The sequence below is a fragment of the Corvus brachyrhynchos genome, unplaced genomic scaffold (assembly GCF_000691975.1).
Source record: "Corvus brachyrhynchos isolate BGI_N302 unplaced genomic scaffold, ASM69197v1 scaffold614, whole genome shotgun sequence".
In the NCBI taxonomy this organism is placed as follows: domain Eukaryota; kingdom Metazoa; phylum Chordata; class Aves; order Passeriformes; family Corvidae; genus Corvus; species Corvus brachyrhynchos.
In genome coordinates, this window is record NW_008237444.1 from 726,336 (window position 1) to 739,217 (window position 12,882).

At 39.9% G+C, this 12,882-nt stretch overlaps 1 protein-coding gene across 2 annotated transcripts in view; it reads left to right on the forward strand.

Moving 5' to 3' along the window:
* CDO1 (cysteine dioxygenase type 1) overlaps window positions 1-1,767 on the forward strand; it is a 7,859-nt gene extending 6,092 nt beyond the window's left edge. Inside the window, exons 4-5 of one of the 2 annotated variants that reach the window (XM_017731416.1) lie at window positions 402-414; window positions 1,017-1,767. In XM_017731416.1, coding sequence (XP_017586905.1) covers window positions 402-414; window positions 1,017-1,081 — 78 coding nt within the window. In that variant the 3' untranslated portion in view covers window positions 1,082-1,767. The remainder of the gene's footprint in view (window positions 1-401; window positions 415-1,016) is intronic. The other variant, XM_017731417.1, reaches the window with a different exon arrangement.
* The last annotated feature ends 11,115 nt before the right edge of the window (window positions 1,768-12,882 follow it).

A 12,882-nucleotide genomic window follows, 5' to 3' on the forward strand; every position in this document is an offset into this window, starting at 1 on the left:
CTACTCTGATCTGTACTCATCTGGCAGTGTTTTCACCATTTGTGGGAAAGTGGATCTGGCTTACAGGAAAGAGCTAAATTTTAATCATTGGGTCTCTTTCATGAATTCCTGTAAATGGAATTCCATTAAGGAAGAAAGTGGTAGCAAGTCTGGACCATCTAGCTGTCTAAAATGCCTTCATGATACAAAAACCTTCTGGTCTCAGTGACTTGGTTTCTGGAAAGCTGACTGGAAAAGCAAACTTTCTTCTGCTTACCAGATCACAGAAGGACATAGGCAGGCAGAGATTTATAAATTATAAATACCAAGAGAGTAATGTAAAGTATATTTGTGTATCTTTTATGAGTAAGATCTGCCTAACAAAAGCATATTCAGTGCTCTTTGTCTTAATTATTTTACAGGTAACACACGCAGGTAAATCCCTAGTGACTCCTGGCATCTGGCCATGATGAAGTCTTGATTAACTAACTCTCCAGGAAATACGCAATAAGTTATTAGGCTTAATAATAAAAATATTAAGTGTGTCAAAGGACTTGCCTATGGGAGTGACTGCATGGTTCAGGTACAAACCATGAGAATACTCATAGGAAAGTTCCCTGAGGGAAAACTGATTTTGTCTTGGGTGTCATAGCACACCAGTTCCTTCTGCCAGGAATTTTGCAGCGGGAGGCAGTATCTCTTTGCAGCCTGTCTTCCAAGCTGGACATTCGAGCAGTTTCTGTCAAAATGAAGTAGAGCAGACTACTGGGGAGAGAAGACAGCCTGAAGGAGGAAGCACTCCTCAGCAGTCCTTTCTGCCATGGGCTTACTCATGGTCACCCAGAGCCAATGGACAGGGTGACTTTGTCAGGCATGCAGTGCCTTCTACAAAACTCTGGCAAGGAGCACTGAAAATATATGCTCCAAGTATGTTAAGGTGCTGAGCTACTCTGAGAACAAAGGTCCATGATGAGACCATGAAATAGGCAGTGACCTTCTCTTTCCTTAAAGCAACAACCTCTCCTCTTTCCTTTTAGGCAACAGGAGCGCCACAGGAGAACAACTGAGAAGCACCAGCATGCATTTGCATAAGACCTGCTGAATGTTTAACTGGGGACAGAAGACTTGCATGGCTAAGGTTGACAGCCAGATCAATTTCAATACTTTGTCCATTGGAGTACACTAGGGCAGCTTCCAGACCGCACGCAGTTTCCTCGAGCAAATGCCAATTATGGGACACTAAGCTAACTAGTGCCATAACCTGCTTCAGAGGTTAGGTGCCTTTTCCTAGGCTCCTGTTAGAATTAAATAGTTTGTCTTCTAATTCTAGTGCCCTTTAAACTCCACCTTGGATATCAGAAATAGGGTTTTTAAACATCATCTGACAGTTCTCAATAGACCTATGGGTATTTATGCTCTCAATGTAATTAGTAGCTATATAAACTTCTAAGCTTCCAGTCACTTGTACCTATGGGTAGCACAGTAGATACAACTAACAGCAGCGCCTTTTTTTTTTTTTTAATTAAATCTTTTAGGTTTTAATGCTCTAGGCCATCTTGATAGTTTTGTGCATTTTTTACTTTTTTTTTTTACAATTTGATTTGTCAGATCCTGTTTTAAATAGGAACAGAGAAATTCTTCATGCACGATGATTTTTAAAACTGATTGCACAGAGATTTGGCTTTTAAGAAGACTAATCGTACTTAATTCAGCTAATGTCCAGTTCCCAAAGTGTTCTGTGTAGCCAATGAAGAAGAAAACTGAAATAAAACTGGATTTGTGCACAGATTTCAGAGTTTCCAGCATTTTTCTCATGGTAACTAAAATACTGATCACACTTTACCAAAATGCACATTCCTCATGAACATCTAAATCTTTTCAATCTAAATCAAGTAATACACTGCTAGAAAAGATTTTTAAAAGCTGGAGGTGTTTCAAACATGCAAAGAATCCTGACTCAAATTAAGTTTGGGGGGAATTCTGCCACTGAGTGTGCTGATGTTTACCTTTATCCTCCAGATTTAGTCACAGGAAAGAACCTTCTTGAAAAGAGTTAACTGTAATTAAACATATATAAATCAGCAAAGCTGTCTGCACAGAGGCTATCCCATTCATTTAATGCAGTTAATAACATATTCTCAAGTAGGGAATGTGTAGTAATTCTCCTAGTGTAATAGGTGACTGCTGGTTAGTCAGACAGCAGTTTAAATTTTAGCAGTATTGGTTTTAGATGACTCACATATTTCCCTCTGTATTGACAAGCCCAGAAAATATTTACTTTATGAGACCCCATTTCCAGGGAGGCTGTGTCAAATTTTCAGAAAATGTTTGAGCAGCATAACTGTTTTAGAATGAACCAATGCCTTGTTGTGGAAGTGTCACAGCATCAGAGATGAGCTGAGGCTGGCAGTCTGGCTGCCCTGCTCGTGCAGGGTCACCTACAGCCTATGTCCAGTTGGATTTTGTGTATCTACAAGAACTGAGGCACTACAACCTCTCTGGGCAAACTCCTTCTGGTGTTTATCAACCTCACTGTAAAAAAAGCTTATGTTTAGACAAAATGTCTTGCATGTTAGTTTCTACCCAGTGCCTCTTGTTCTCCTCACCTTTCTCACAGAAAATTAGCAGTTTCATGTAGCTAACTTCAATTACAGCATATTCATTGGGCTTTTGCTTACTAGGTAGAATTAAAGAACAAACACTGTAGCTTGTAGACCACATGTTCAGTCAGGCCAGGGGAAATGGAAGATCAGAGAGACAGCCCAGAAGACACAATAGTGATGACAGCAGCCAGCTGTACTAGGATCCATGCATATAGAACCCCAGATAGGCAGAAGTGATAATGACAATCTACCCAAGTTGTCCCAAATACTGTTTAGCCATGGTAAACACGATACCATACATTGCATAGAATAATACAGGAATTTCAGTGTTTCAGAAGAAGGTACCTACCAGGTATTTATGTCCTTTATACCTCAACATATGGGAGGTAGCCTGCCCAACATAAAGGGTACAAATACAGGAAACCTCAAGAGAAATGTTTAATTGGGTCCACAGTCCTTAGAACACACACCACAGCCATTACCTTTGCTACTTCCAAAGCATTAGCTATGCATCAAGTGCTCTGAACAGCACAAGCATAAAGCTACTACCTACTAAAACCAATATTTCATCAACAAACACCAAGTAATATAATGAGAAGCAGAATCACCTTTCACTTACACAAATACATTCATATAACTCGTGCCAGTTTAAAACACAGAAACCAGTAATAACAAAGTAGTATTTGCACACTATTATGGCTGAACAGCCAAGGTATTAAATCTTCCAGAATGCACCTGAGCTTTGGAATAGTGTTAACCGGCCATCTGATGAGGTAGCAATGTGCTGTAGGCTGACAATTAGCTTTCATTGGGCAATGAACAGATGTTTAGCATTTCATATGCTTTCACCTGAAAAGTGCTATTGAACGGTGTCCCTGTAAATTGAAGAGAGTTTAAATTTACCTGGGTTACCGCTAAGGTCCTTACGTGGTAAGAGATACTGCCTCAAACCATTCAGGCTGGTAACAGCGGGAGGAACTCAGCCTAGATATGATTTGATCCATTAACCAAGACTTCAGTAAAGGAGCTGTGACAAAAAGACAGAAGGAGGCAAAGTAATGCCAGGAGAGGAGTGAAGTGCACTATTTACATAAATTCAGCAAATTCCAAGTGTGTGGTGGTGTTGGTTTGAGGTGTTATTATTAAAACTTTAGCAAGAAAAGAAACTGTTTATCAAAGACATGTTTTAGATGAGAAGGCTCTACAGCAAAGAGTCACTGGTAAGGCATATGCCATAAGCAAGGGTAAAGATGACAATGGGGGCTCTCCAGGAATGGAAATGCTATCTCAGTTTATTTGGCTGTGGCTGCCAAGAGCTAGATACACTGAAACTATAGACATGTTCGAGGGGGGGTTCACTTAGGTATAACCAGCAAGTGAGCAGCTCTTTCTCCATACGCTGAGGTCTGAGACCTCTAAAGCCTTTGACAGAAATTGTTGCTCAAAGAGGGCACCTGGCTGCCTAAAGAGTTTCTCAATGTTCTTGTGGATAATTGAGCCTAGACTTACTTTGTGTCTAACTCACTACAAAATCTTGGCATAAACAAATCTGTTCAATTTGTTATTTAAGCCTGGGTGACAGCTGGATCTCTTGATGTTTGAACATTCTTCATCATTGTCCATTGTGGATGTATAGAGGAACACAGCAGAATCAAGATCCACACTATATATAACCCTTCTTTCATTACAGGTTTTTTTTCCTTAAACCACAAAGATAAAAGATGTGTTATTCACCAGCTAATCCCTGAGGTTATTTTTTCACACTCCTCTCATGACTGAGAGAAAGCTGTGTTGCAAGAATATAGCCTTCCCAAGGGTAAAAGAGGTGACCTGCCTACAGTGACTGTTTGCAGAGACAAACAGAACAAATCAAGCAGAAGCTCAGTGCTTTTCAACCATAGTATATACTCCGCTCTTGCCAGTTTAGCTCATGAAAGATTTCACTGTCCTTGAATGTCAGAGTCTTATGTCCTATGAATGGAGAGTAATTCCATTCACTGTGTCTGGTAAAGGAAAAAAAAACACCATGGATCAACTGTGCAGGTCTTCAAGACTAGTTCTGACACTTGTAGTTCCTATGGAGCTTTATTCAATAATTTTTCCTCAAACCTTTGAACCCTGTGGTGTTTTAACACTACAGTGAATTTCTTCAGGGATTAATGACCCCCAAAATAGGGATAGACAAACTCTTCTGACCTAATTGATCTTTTGTGCATGCCACACAAAAAACATTTGAGGGGTTTTTTAACAAGTAATGAAACATCTCATGCCTTTTCCAGATGTCTCCCCTTTGCTTTTACTCTCTAATTCACTAGAAGCCTTTGGTACAGACAGATAAGTGTATTATTTTCTCTTAAAACTTAACTTCTTGACATTTAAGGTGTACCTCCTTCCTGTCTCATTGCAGGCTGAGAAGAACACATAATGTTAAAATCATCTCTATTTGCACTTCAGTTCCCAGTAGGAAAAAATTCTTCCCTGAACCACAAAGATAAGGTGCATATACTGTTCACTGACTTCTGCTTTGGTTTATTTTCCATGCCTATTCTAGTCTCTCAGGCTCCTAGGCTTTCTCCCAGGTTTAGTTTAGCTGATTGGTTGACCTGTGGTCAGTGTTGATGAAAAACATTTTAAAACATGATGATTACATGTGAATTACGTATTTCTTAGGCGATGAAACATCATTAACTTGCTTCTTTAATTCATAATGATTAGAGGAACAGCATAAGAGGATTGTGTGGCACATGCTACCCTTATCTGGCCAGTTTCCCTGAGATTCATGAATCACATGAATCACAAAGCTACCATGAGAAAGCAAAACTGCTGCTGCAAAAGACAGCTACATCTTGTTCTCTGCTCCCCCTCAGTATTCAGAATCAGATCCTCAGGATCTCTCGGTTTTCTTTTTTGTTTGTTTTTTTAAAATCACGTTGTGAATGCTAAGTGTTTGATTTTCATTGTTAATCACTGTCTTGGGAAGCTCTGAGAGCCACAGTCAGAAAAAGCAAGCTCCTTTTTTCCTACCCAGCTGAAAAAGATGCCCCAGCAACACATCCCCTGTTAACTATGAGCACTCTGATCAAATAAGATTGCTGAAAAATGCTTCTTCCCTTGTTTCAATCTGCAGGCAGGCATACAGCTTTGCCATTAAGAGAATTACAAAACTGCTGTGTGAGTGCTTGGAACCTCCTGCTGATCACTCACTCAGTGGATGGCCTTGAAGGTGCATGTCCCAAGCATAAGGACAGGCATTTCTGAGGGGCAGAAATAGTTCTGGACATTGAAGAACTATTCTGTAAATGCTGAGGATCTGTTGCTACTGCAAAGACCAAGTTCATTTGAGGTATGGCTACATATGGTTATAGAGCATGTGATTTGAACCTTCTACTGGAATCTACTGGAGGCACTCAGACCTGTGGCATGTATTTATTCCTCTGTCATAGCTAGGGGTCTGAATGGGCCTGGGATTGCTGGTAGAACAATATTTACCAAGCATATTCATAGGGAGAAAACAAGCACTTGAAAAAGTTTGCTTCGTAGGAAACGTGCAAAATAGTCCTGTTTAAACTCAGACGCTGGAGGAAACCTTATCATCTTCTTCGGCTAGATCTTTATCCAATAGAGGCTGGAATAGCTGTGCTGTTGTTGAATTAAAATGTTTTACACTGATTGAAACAGCCATTATTAGGATTGAGTTTTTAATTCTGGTTACATATATTACCTGAGACTTCAGACTATGTCCCTCCCTGAACATGATTACTTACTAGTGAAGAGATACTGCTTGAGGAAAGCTTTAACAGCCAGTGTGTCATGTCCACCAGGAGTATTCAGAATTAGAGTCTTCAGACAACAGGCAAGTGTGAGAGGAAAAGCTTCTTCCTATATCATTGCATCAGTTAAAACAAATAGCACACGTCTCTGCTTTTGGATTTCACTTTGCTGCTTCATTGCAATTTAGACAGAGATTAAGGAGGTCCTTTAATTTGTTCTACCTATTTTGGGATCCTGATATCTTGCAAAAATGAAAACCTTGTGTTAAGGTTTATAATCTGAATTCTGGCCCCCGCTCTGTTGGCACAAAGCACTTGAAAAAACAATTTAAGTAATTTTAAGACACCCAAACTTGAAATTTTTGGTAATAGAGTGTTTAAGGCATTTTGCAAAGCACTGTAATATTCCAAATGTAAAATTTCTTAAACCAGGTAGGAAAAAACCTCAAGGTTTTCATTTCTCAATGAAATTGAATTGCAGAAAGTATAAAATTGTAAATTATTGTTGCCTTTTTATATGCAATGTGATATCTCTTGCTCCATTCCTCTCTGACTCCTAGAAGGGTGTAATAGGCATTAGAACGTGAATTAGAGAGAATTAGACTGTCATACACAAAATGAGATAAATTTTGCCTAAGTAACCTGTAGAGCCTCAACTGCTTCAGCATCTGAGCTCCTGAAAGTTTTTATTCCTACATTATCAAGTCTGTAGCAGCTGAGTAATATGAAGTTCTTTAGTTAGAAGGGAATTGAGCACAGAGAAATTGTTGGCCTTCTGTCAGACAGGGCAGATAGCTCTACAAAAATGCTGCAAACCCTGTGCTAGTTTTCAATTCATTTAGCTAATCTGTATTCCTGTTGCTGCCTAAAAAAATACCATCTTCCATGGAGAGCGAAAATATAAGGATGGCAAATGCTCTTATGGGGCAAGTATGCCCTCTACGAAGACAGGGAAGGGAAGGGAAGGGAAGGGAAGGGAAGGGAAGGAAATTATCCAGGTCTAATTCCATCAGAATCTGACATCCAGTCAGCCTCTCTCCTCCTGTCTGTTCCAGAAGCAGTTCAGCTCTCAGCCTAAACTTCCTCCCTGCCTACACTTGTGCAGTTGCCTATAGGTTAGCTAAATGTGAAAGAGATTGCTGCACAGGGACACAGCATGATGCTATGGTGGAAGAGGAGAGGAGAATAGGTTGCATGGAGACTTCAAAGCAACCTTCCAGTATCTGAAGCCTACAGGGAAGGGCCTCCAGGCAAGCCAAAAACTACTCTTCATCAGGAACAGTAGTGATAGGACAGGTTGCCCAGAGAAGCTGTGGATGCCCCAACTCTGGCAGCATTCAAGGCCGGGTTGGACAGGGATTTGAGCACCCTGGTTTACTGGAAGTGTCCCTGCCCATGGCAGGCAGGTTGGAACAAGATGATCTCTAAGGTCCCTTCCAACCCAGGCCATTCTATGATGTATCATCCAGTTACCTTGCCCTTCTATTGAAAGACTTAAGTTGAAAATAAGACTGAGAAATATCTAATGCACCTTTACAGAGAAAGCCCACTTCCAAAAGAAATAATGTTAGATATTTTGTAGTAGTTTTTGACTCTCAAGTCACAACTTTAACATTCAATAAAAGCAACTTTCATAATCAAAAATTCCCAAACACTTGTGCTGGTCTTTTACACAGGGCTGAAAATTTTACAAAACAAATGGAAAATTCTTTCCATAGACTCATACTAAAATAAAGGTGGGGTTTTGGCAACCAGTTAGTTCTAAACAAAACAAGACCAAATATTGACTTGCCTTTGGAATTCCCTTATTTTCCATTGCAGAACGGCTAGTTAAGCGGATCCCAAGCACACGAGTGAGTCATGGAGTCACTGTAACATTAAATGCTTACCTTAATTATAAGGCATTTCTCTGAAACAGGTGTTGCTCTTTATCTGTAAGGGATATCTCACTGTCACTTGAAAAAACAATGAAGCAATTGCAAATAACTGCATTTTCACAGTGCCACTAGCTTGTGTTTACAATCTCTGTTGAAAGCCAGCTATACCATAAACCAGAATGATTCCAAAGCTCAGGTTTTGCCATGGACTGCAGCTTCACTGGGATTAGCTGTGTGAAGACATTTGTACAGTTCAGTGAGGAGCAATCAGGACCAAGATTCACCAGTGGTTTCAAATGGACAGGTCAAACAGTTGCTACCTTCAGCTGTCTATCTGAACAAACATGTTTCAAAGGCTGAAGCCTATTTGTAGGTTGAAGGTACTTCTGAGCCACCACACTCTGCAGCTTTGCATATTAAGGTACACTGAAATTAGCACCAGATTTGTTACATGCAGAGCAAAGAGTCACCAGAGTTCATGAAGAGCTATGCATACTTTCAGCTGCTCTTGGTGCAAGGTGGAAAGTGTACCAGTAAAGTCACACTCAAAAAACAATGAAGCATCAACCACTTAAACTGTAAATCTCCTCCTTCGAATTTAGGATGGGAAGAAGGAAACACTCTGGTGTTGTACCAGGTATACCCACCAACATAACAATTTGGAACTACTAGTGGTTGCTTTAATCCTCTACGCAGATGTCCTGACCTTGTTGTTAAATAAATACAGTGGCTTGAAAGCAGCTTCATGACACTAATGAAAAGTGGCAGTGCATTAAGTTAGCACACAGGTATTCCTACATACTATGCCACACTCTGGGTTCATGTAAATGATTCCATGCTTAAATAAAGATAATTTGAATAGCCCTGGGTGATGGACCATGCAGAAAAGAAGGAAAGATTATGACCTTGGATCAAGCCGTTGTACTGGCAGTAATTACGAGGTCCTAAGACCAGAGTTGCTTACACAAATCAGATCTCAAAAGAATATTTTATGGAAGTCTTCAACCAACTCACAGTCTTTGCTTCCTAGGAGCACATAAGATTTCCACATGCAAGATTCCCTTGAGGACTCTGCTGAAAGCTTACGCTTAGAAGAGATCTGGAGCTATTGATTGGTGAAAGGGCAATGACTTAGCAGTTAAAAGCCATGCTGATTTCTCAGTGTTATCACTACTCATATTATTGTGATGCAAATATCTTATACCAAACATGAGGAGTGCTGAGAAGATACTTATTTTTGTTTAATAAGTACATGAAGTTCCTATTAGGGGTCAAAGTACGTGGCCTTGCCTGCTAGGGTAGGGACATCATGGGTTACAGAAGCCAGTACTGCCATCTCACTTGAATGAATCATGGGTATATCTCAACTAATCCTCTTTTGCTGATGGATACAGATCTGTTGCATCACACCCAGTGGAGCATGGTTCTGGGGTACACTTTGGGCTCTTAAACACTTTTGGGTTGCTGCAGCTTTGTTGGCATTTCTGCTAGAGAACAGAGTCTGTACTAGCTACCTGTGTGTTGGCACAGGATCTCACAAGCCAACTGAATTCTCAGTTTCTCGTGTTACCACTGGCTCTTCCAGATATGTCAGTAGTTTCCATGGATTCATCCTCTGGCATTACATTCCCAGATGAGGCACAAGGAAGGGAACTGACTTACAGACAATCATGATGGTGGGGTGGTATCTTTGTGATACATCTTGTAACTCATTTTTATAATTCATAAATTAATGAGAATAATGTTCCAGAGACCCATACAAAAGAAAACATTAATTTGTACCACAAGAGTCATTACACCAGCTAGCACAATTACAAAAGATGGACAAGTTTCAGGCAGATACAACCTCTTCCTGCTTGGAGATAATGAACACATAGGATTAAATCTCAGAAAAAATTTATGGCTAAGATGGCAACCCACTGGTTTACAGAAAATTTCTTGATAGAGGTGGGATTCTTTTAAAGAAAGGCAATATCACCCTGAAGGAAAAAAAATAAAATGGGATTGACAGGAAATTTGCAAAGTAATGCAATGCCAAAGTTCAGAATAGCTTTTCATACAAGTGCTTTTATAATAAACTTTGAGTTTTTCTATTGATTTCCACAGAAGTAGAACTGGATGCAATGGTGGTGATCTGTCTCTATCCTAGTGATGTAATGACAAGTTTTTGAGGTTGTGCATTTGGAAAGGGCAGCACCAATTCAGCAATGTTCTTTATATCTCTTAGATCCCCTTCAGCAGAGACAGCGGTGATTTAAAAATTCCTGTGAACTCTTCTGATTCAGAAGAGACAGGAGACAGACTGTTCTTCCGAGAGATGCCTAGCACCAGAAGGGTGTGGTCTATCTGGGATCTGAGACTTCGTGACAGTTTTTGTTATGTTCTGGCTCCAAACCACTTGTTTTCTTTACTTTCCAATTACTTTTCATTGCAGGGCACAATGTTAGTTCATCTCATAGGAATTTGTTTACTGTTTTCCACTATTTCAAGCCTGTTTCCTGGTTAGTTTTCAACTTGGAAATTACCTTTTTCCACATAGACACATTTTTCCACCTGCAGTTCTGATTAGATACTATTTTTTCCACTTTTTGCATTACTCCCATAAGAGCATTACTTCTCACTGAAGAACACCAGTTGGCCTGCAGCTGTATTTTTTATTATGGTTGAAGGTCTTCTCCAGTTAAGAGGACGTCTTCTTTGCTGGATGCTGACCAGTAATAACTCACTGGAGTAAAAGCAGGGAAAATAAGCCAGGCATTTTGAAGTGCACTCTTGATGTGGTTTGTAAGTTATTTTTCACTGTCTTGGTCTGTGGGAACGTGCTGTCAGCTCAAAATCTAGTTTTATTTCCTTCTTTCCCTGCTCCTCCCCTTTCCATCTTATTTTTACTCTTTTTTCTTCCTGACTTTCTACGCTATTTTCCTTCCCCTCTCACCTTCCACCCTTTCCTGCCTTAACGATATTTTGTAAGCATCATGGGCTGCAGCCAGGAGAGGGAATTTGATTTTGTGGTGAAGTTCTAACAAAGCAAGAGTGGGATGTTTAAATTGATTGGCAAAGCAGCACATTCAGTATGGAAGACATTGAGGTTTTTCATCCACTGTTCTACCATACTGTTTCCAAACATCTTCAAATTACATCTTTTTACAGGGCTTAAACCTGCCAAATAAAGGTATCAAGCTGACAGGATTCTCTGTCTCGCCTCTCTCTCCTAGTCAGTGGTGCTTATACCAAGGCTAACATGGAGGCACAATAGAGGATTCTGTTTTCTCAGAGACCTCGTTCTTGCTAGCATTAAGTCAAATTCCTTCCTTTAAGTCAAATAGATAGGCTGTTGAGGTTACAGTTAGGGCACTGAAGGAGGAGGATATTGAGGTAACAAAGAAATTGTTGTTTCAGAGTGAAAAGTCACCACAATATGCAATACCTTTTCCTGGCAGTCCTTTTAATTCCTAAGACTAAAATCTCAAAGGTCTTACATTGCTAAGGGAAGCAAGAAGAAGGAATTCAAGAGCCAGATGTGCTGTCTGAGCAAACAAAATGTTCAGCACCTTCTGAGGGAGCCCTGATAGACATGCTGTGCCATGTTGATGATGTGTCATCACACTATTGTGAGCATGATGGAGTAGAGAAGTGGAACCAGGCCCTGCATTGCCAGAACAGCTCAAGGTTAAGTGTAACATAAATCCTAGCAGCCAACAGGAAAAGTTCTGCTGGAATATTGCACAGTAGCAGCTGGAAGACATTACATTACAATTACAGTTGGCTCCTACTCTAAGACAGGTTTGTTTAAGATGTGTGCTTTTCTACTTAGTAGTAAAATATTTTAAATCATAATACGGTTTAAAATAGAGAATATATATATAGTCACCCTATAATATGTGATCTCCACTTCCACTTGGGAAGGCAGAAATTTAAAAACTGTGTCATAACATGCACACACTTCAGATTTATTTAACATTTTCCTTGGCTCTAATTTTCTACTCTCTAAATATTTATGATTTACTTTCTAAATATATAAACTCAGCTAAATGGAATATATACAGAAAAACAAATTGGGAGGGTTCTGAGGGGTATGTTTTCACGTTCTAAGAATATAAATCATGTAGTGCACCCCAAATGGATCAATATTTCTTTGGCGAAAGACATTTTTTTTACCATAAAAATAATTACAGTGAGAGATGTGCCAGTTAAGGACAGGTGGTTATATGCAACCAACTGTATCGATGTCTATATAAACCAACCAACTCCCAAGAACTGTATCTGAATCTGTGTGTACAGATTGTATGTGTGAGATGGGAATTACTTATTAAAAAACTAAATGTAATAACAATTAATGCCCGTCTGGCTTCAAAGAATGCATACAACTGTGACCAGAGCTTGAGCAGGTGTCCTGTGTCGCTTCTGCCAGAACACAGTTAGAAGTGCCCTGGACTTCATAACCTGCATTGCTAAGAGCAGAGTGCCTGAGGATTTAACTCATGTTGTATGTCAGACTCTGCACCTCATACAGTCATATTCCTAAGGGACAGCCAAGACAGAGCATGGAATGAAACCTGTGATGTTCTGGAAGAAGGCTCATTGTAGTCTCATATTGTGGTGGGCCCAGAGGAAGTAGAGGGTGTAAAGCTAATTCAAGGCAGTAGGCACCTC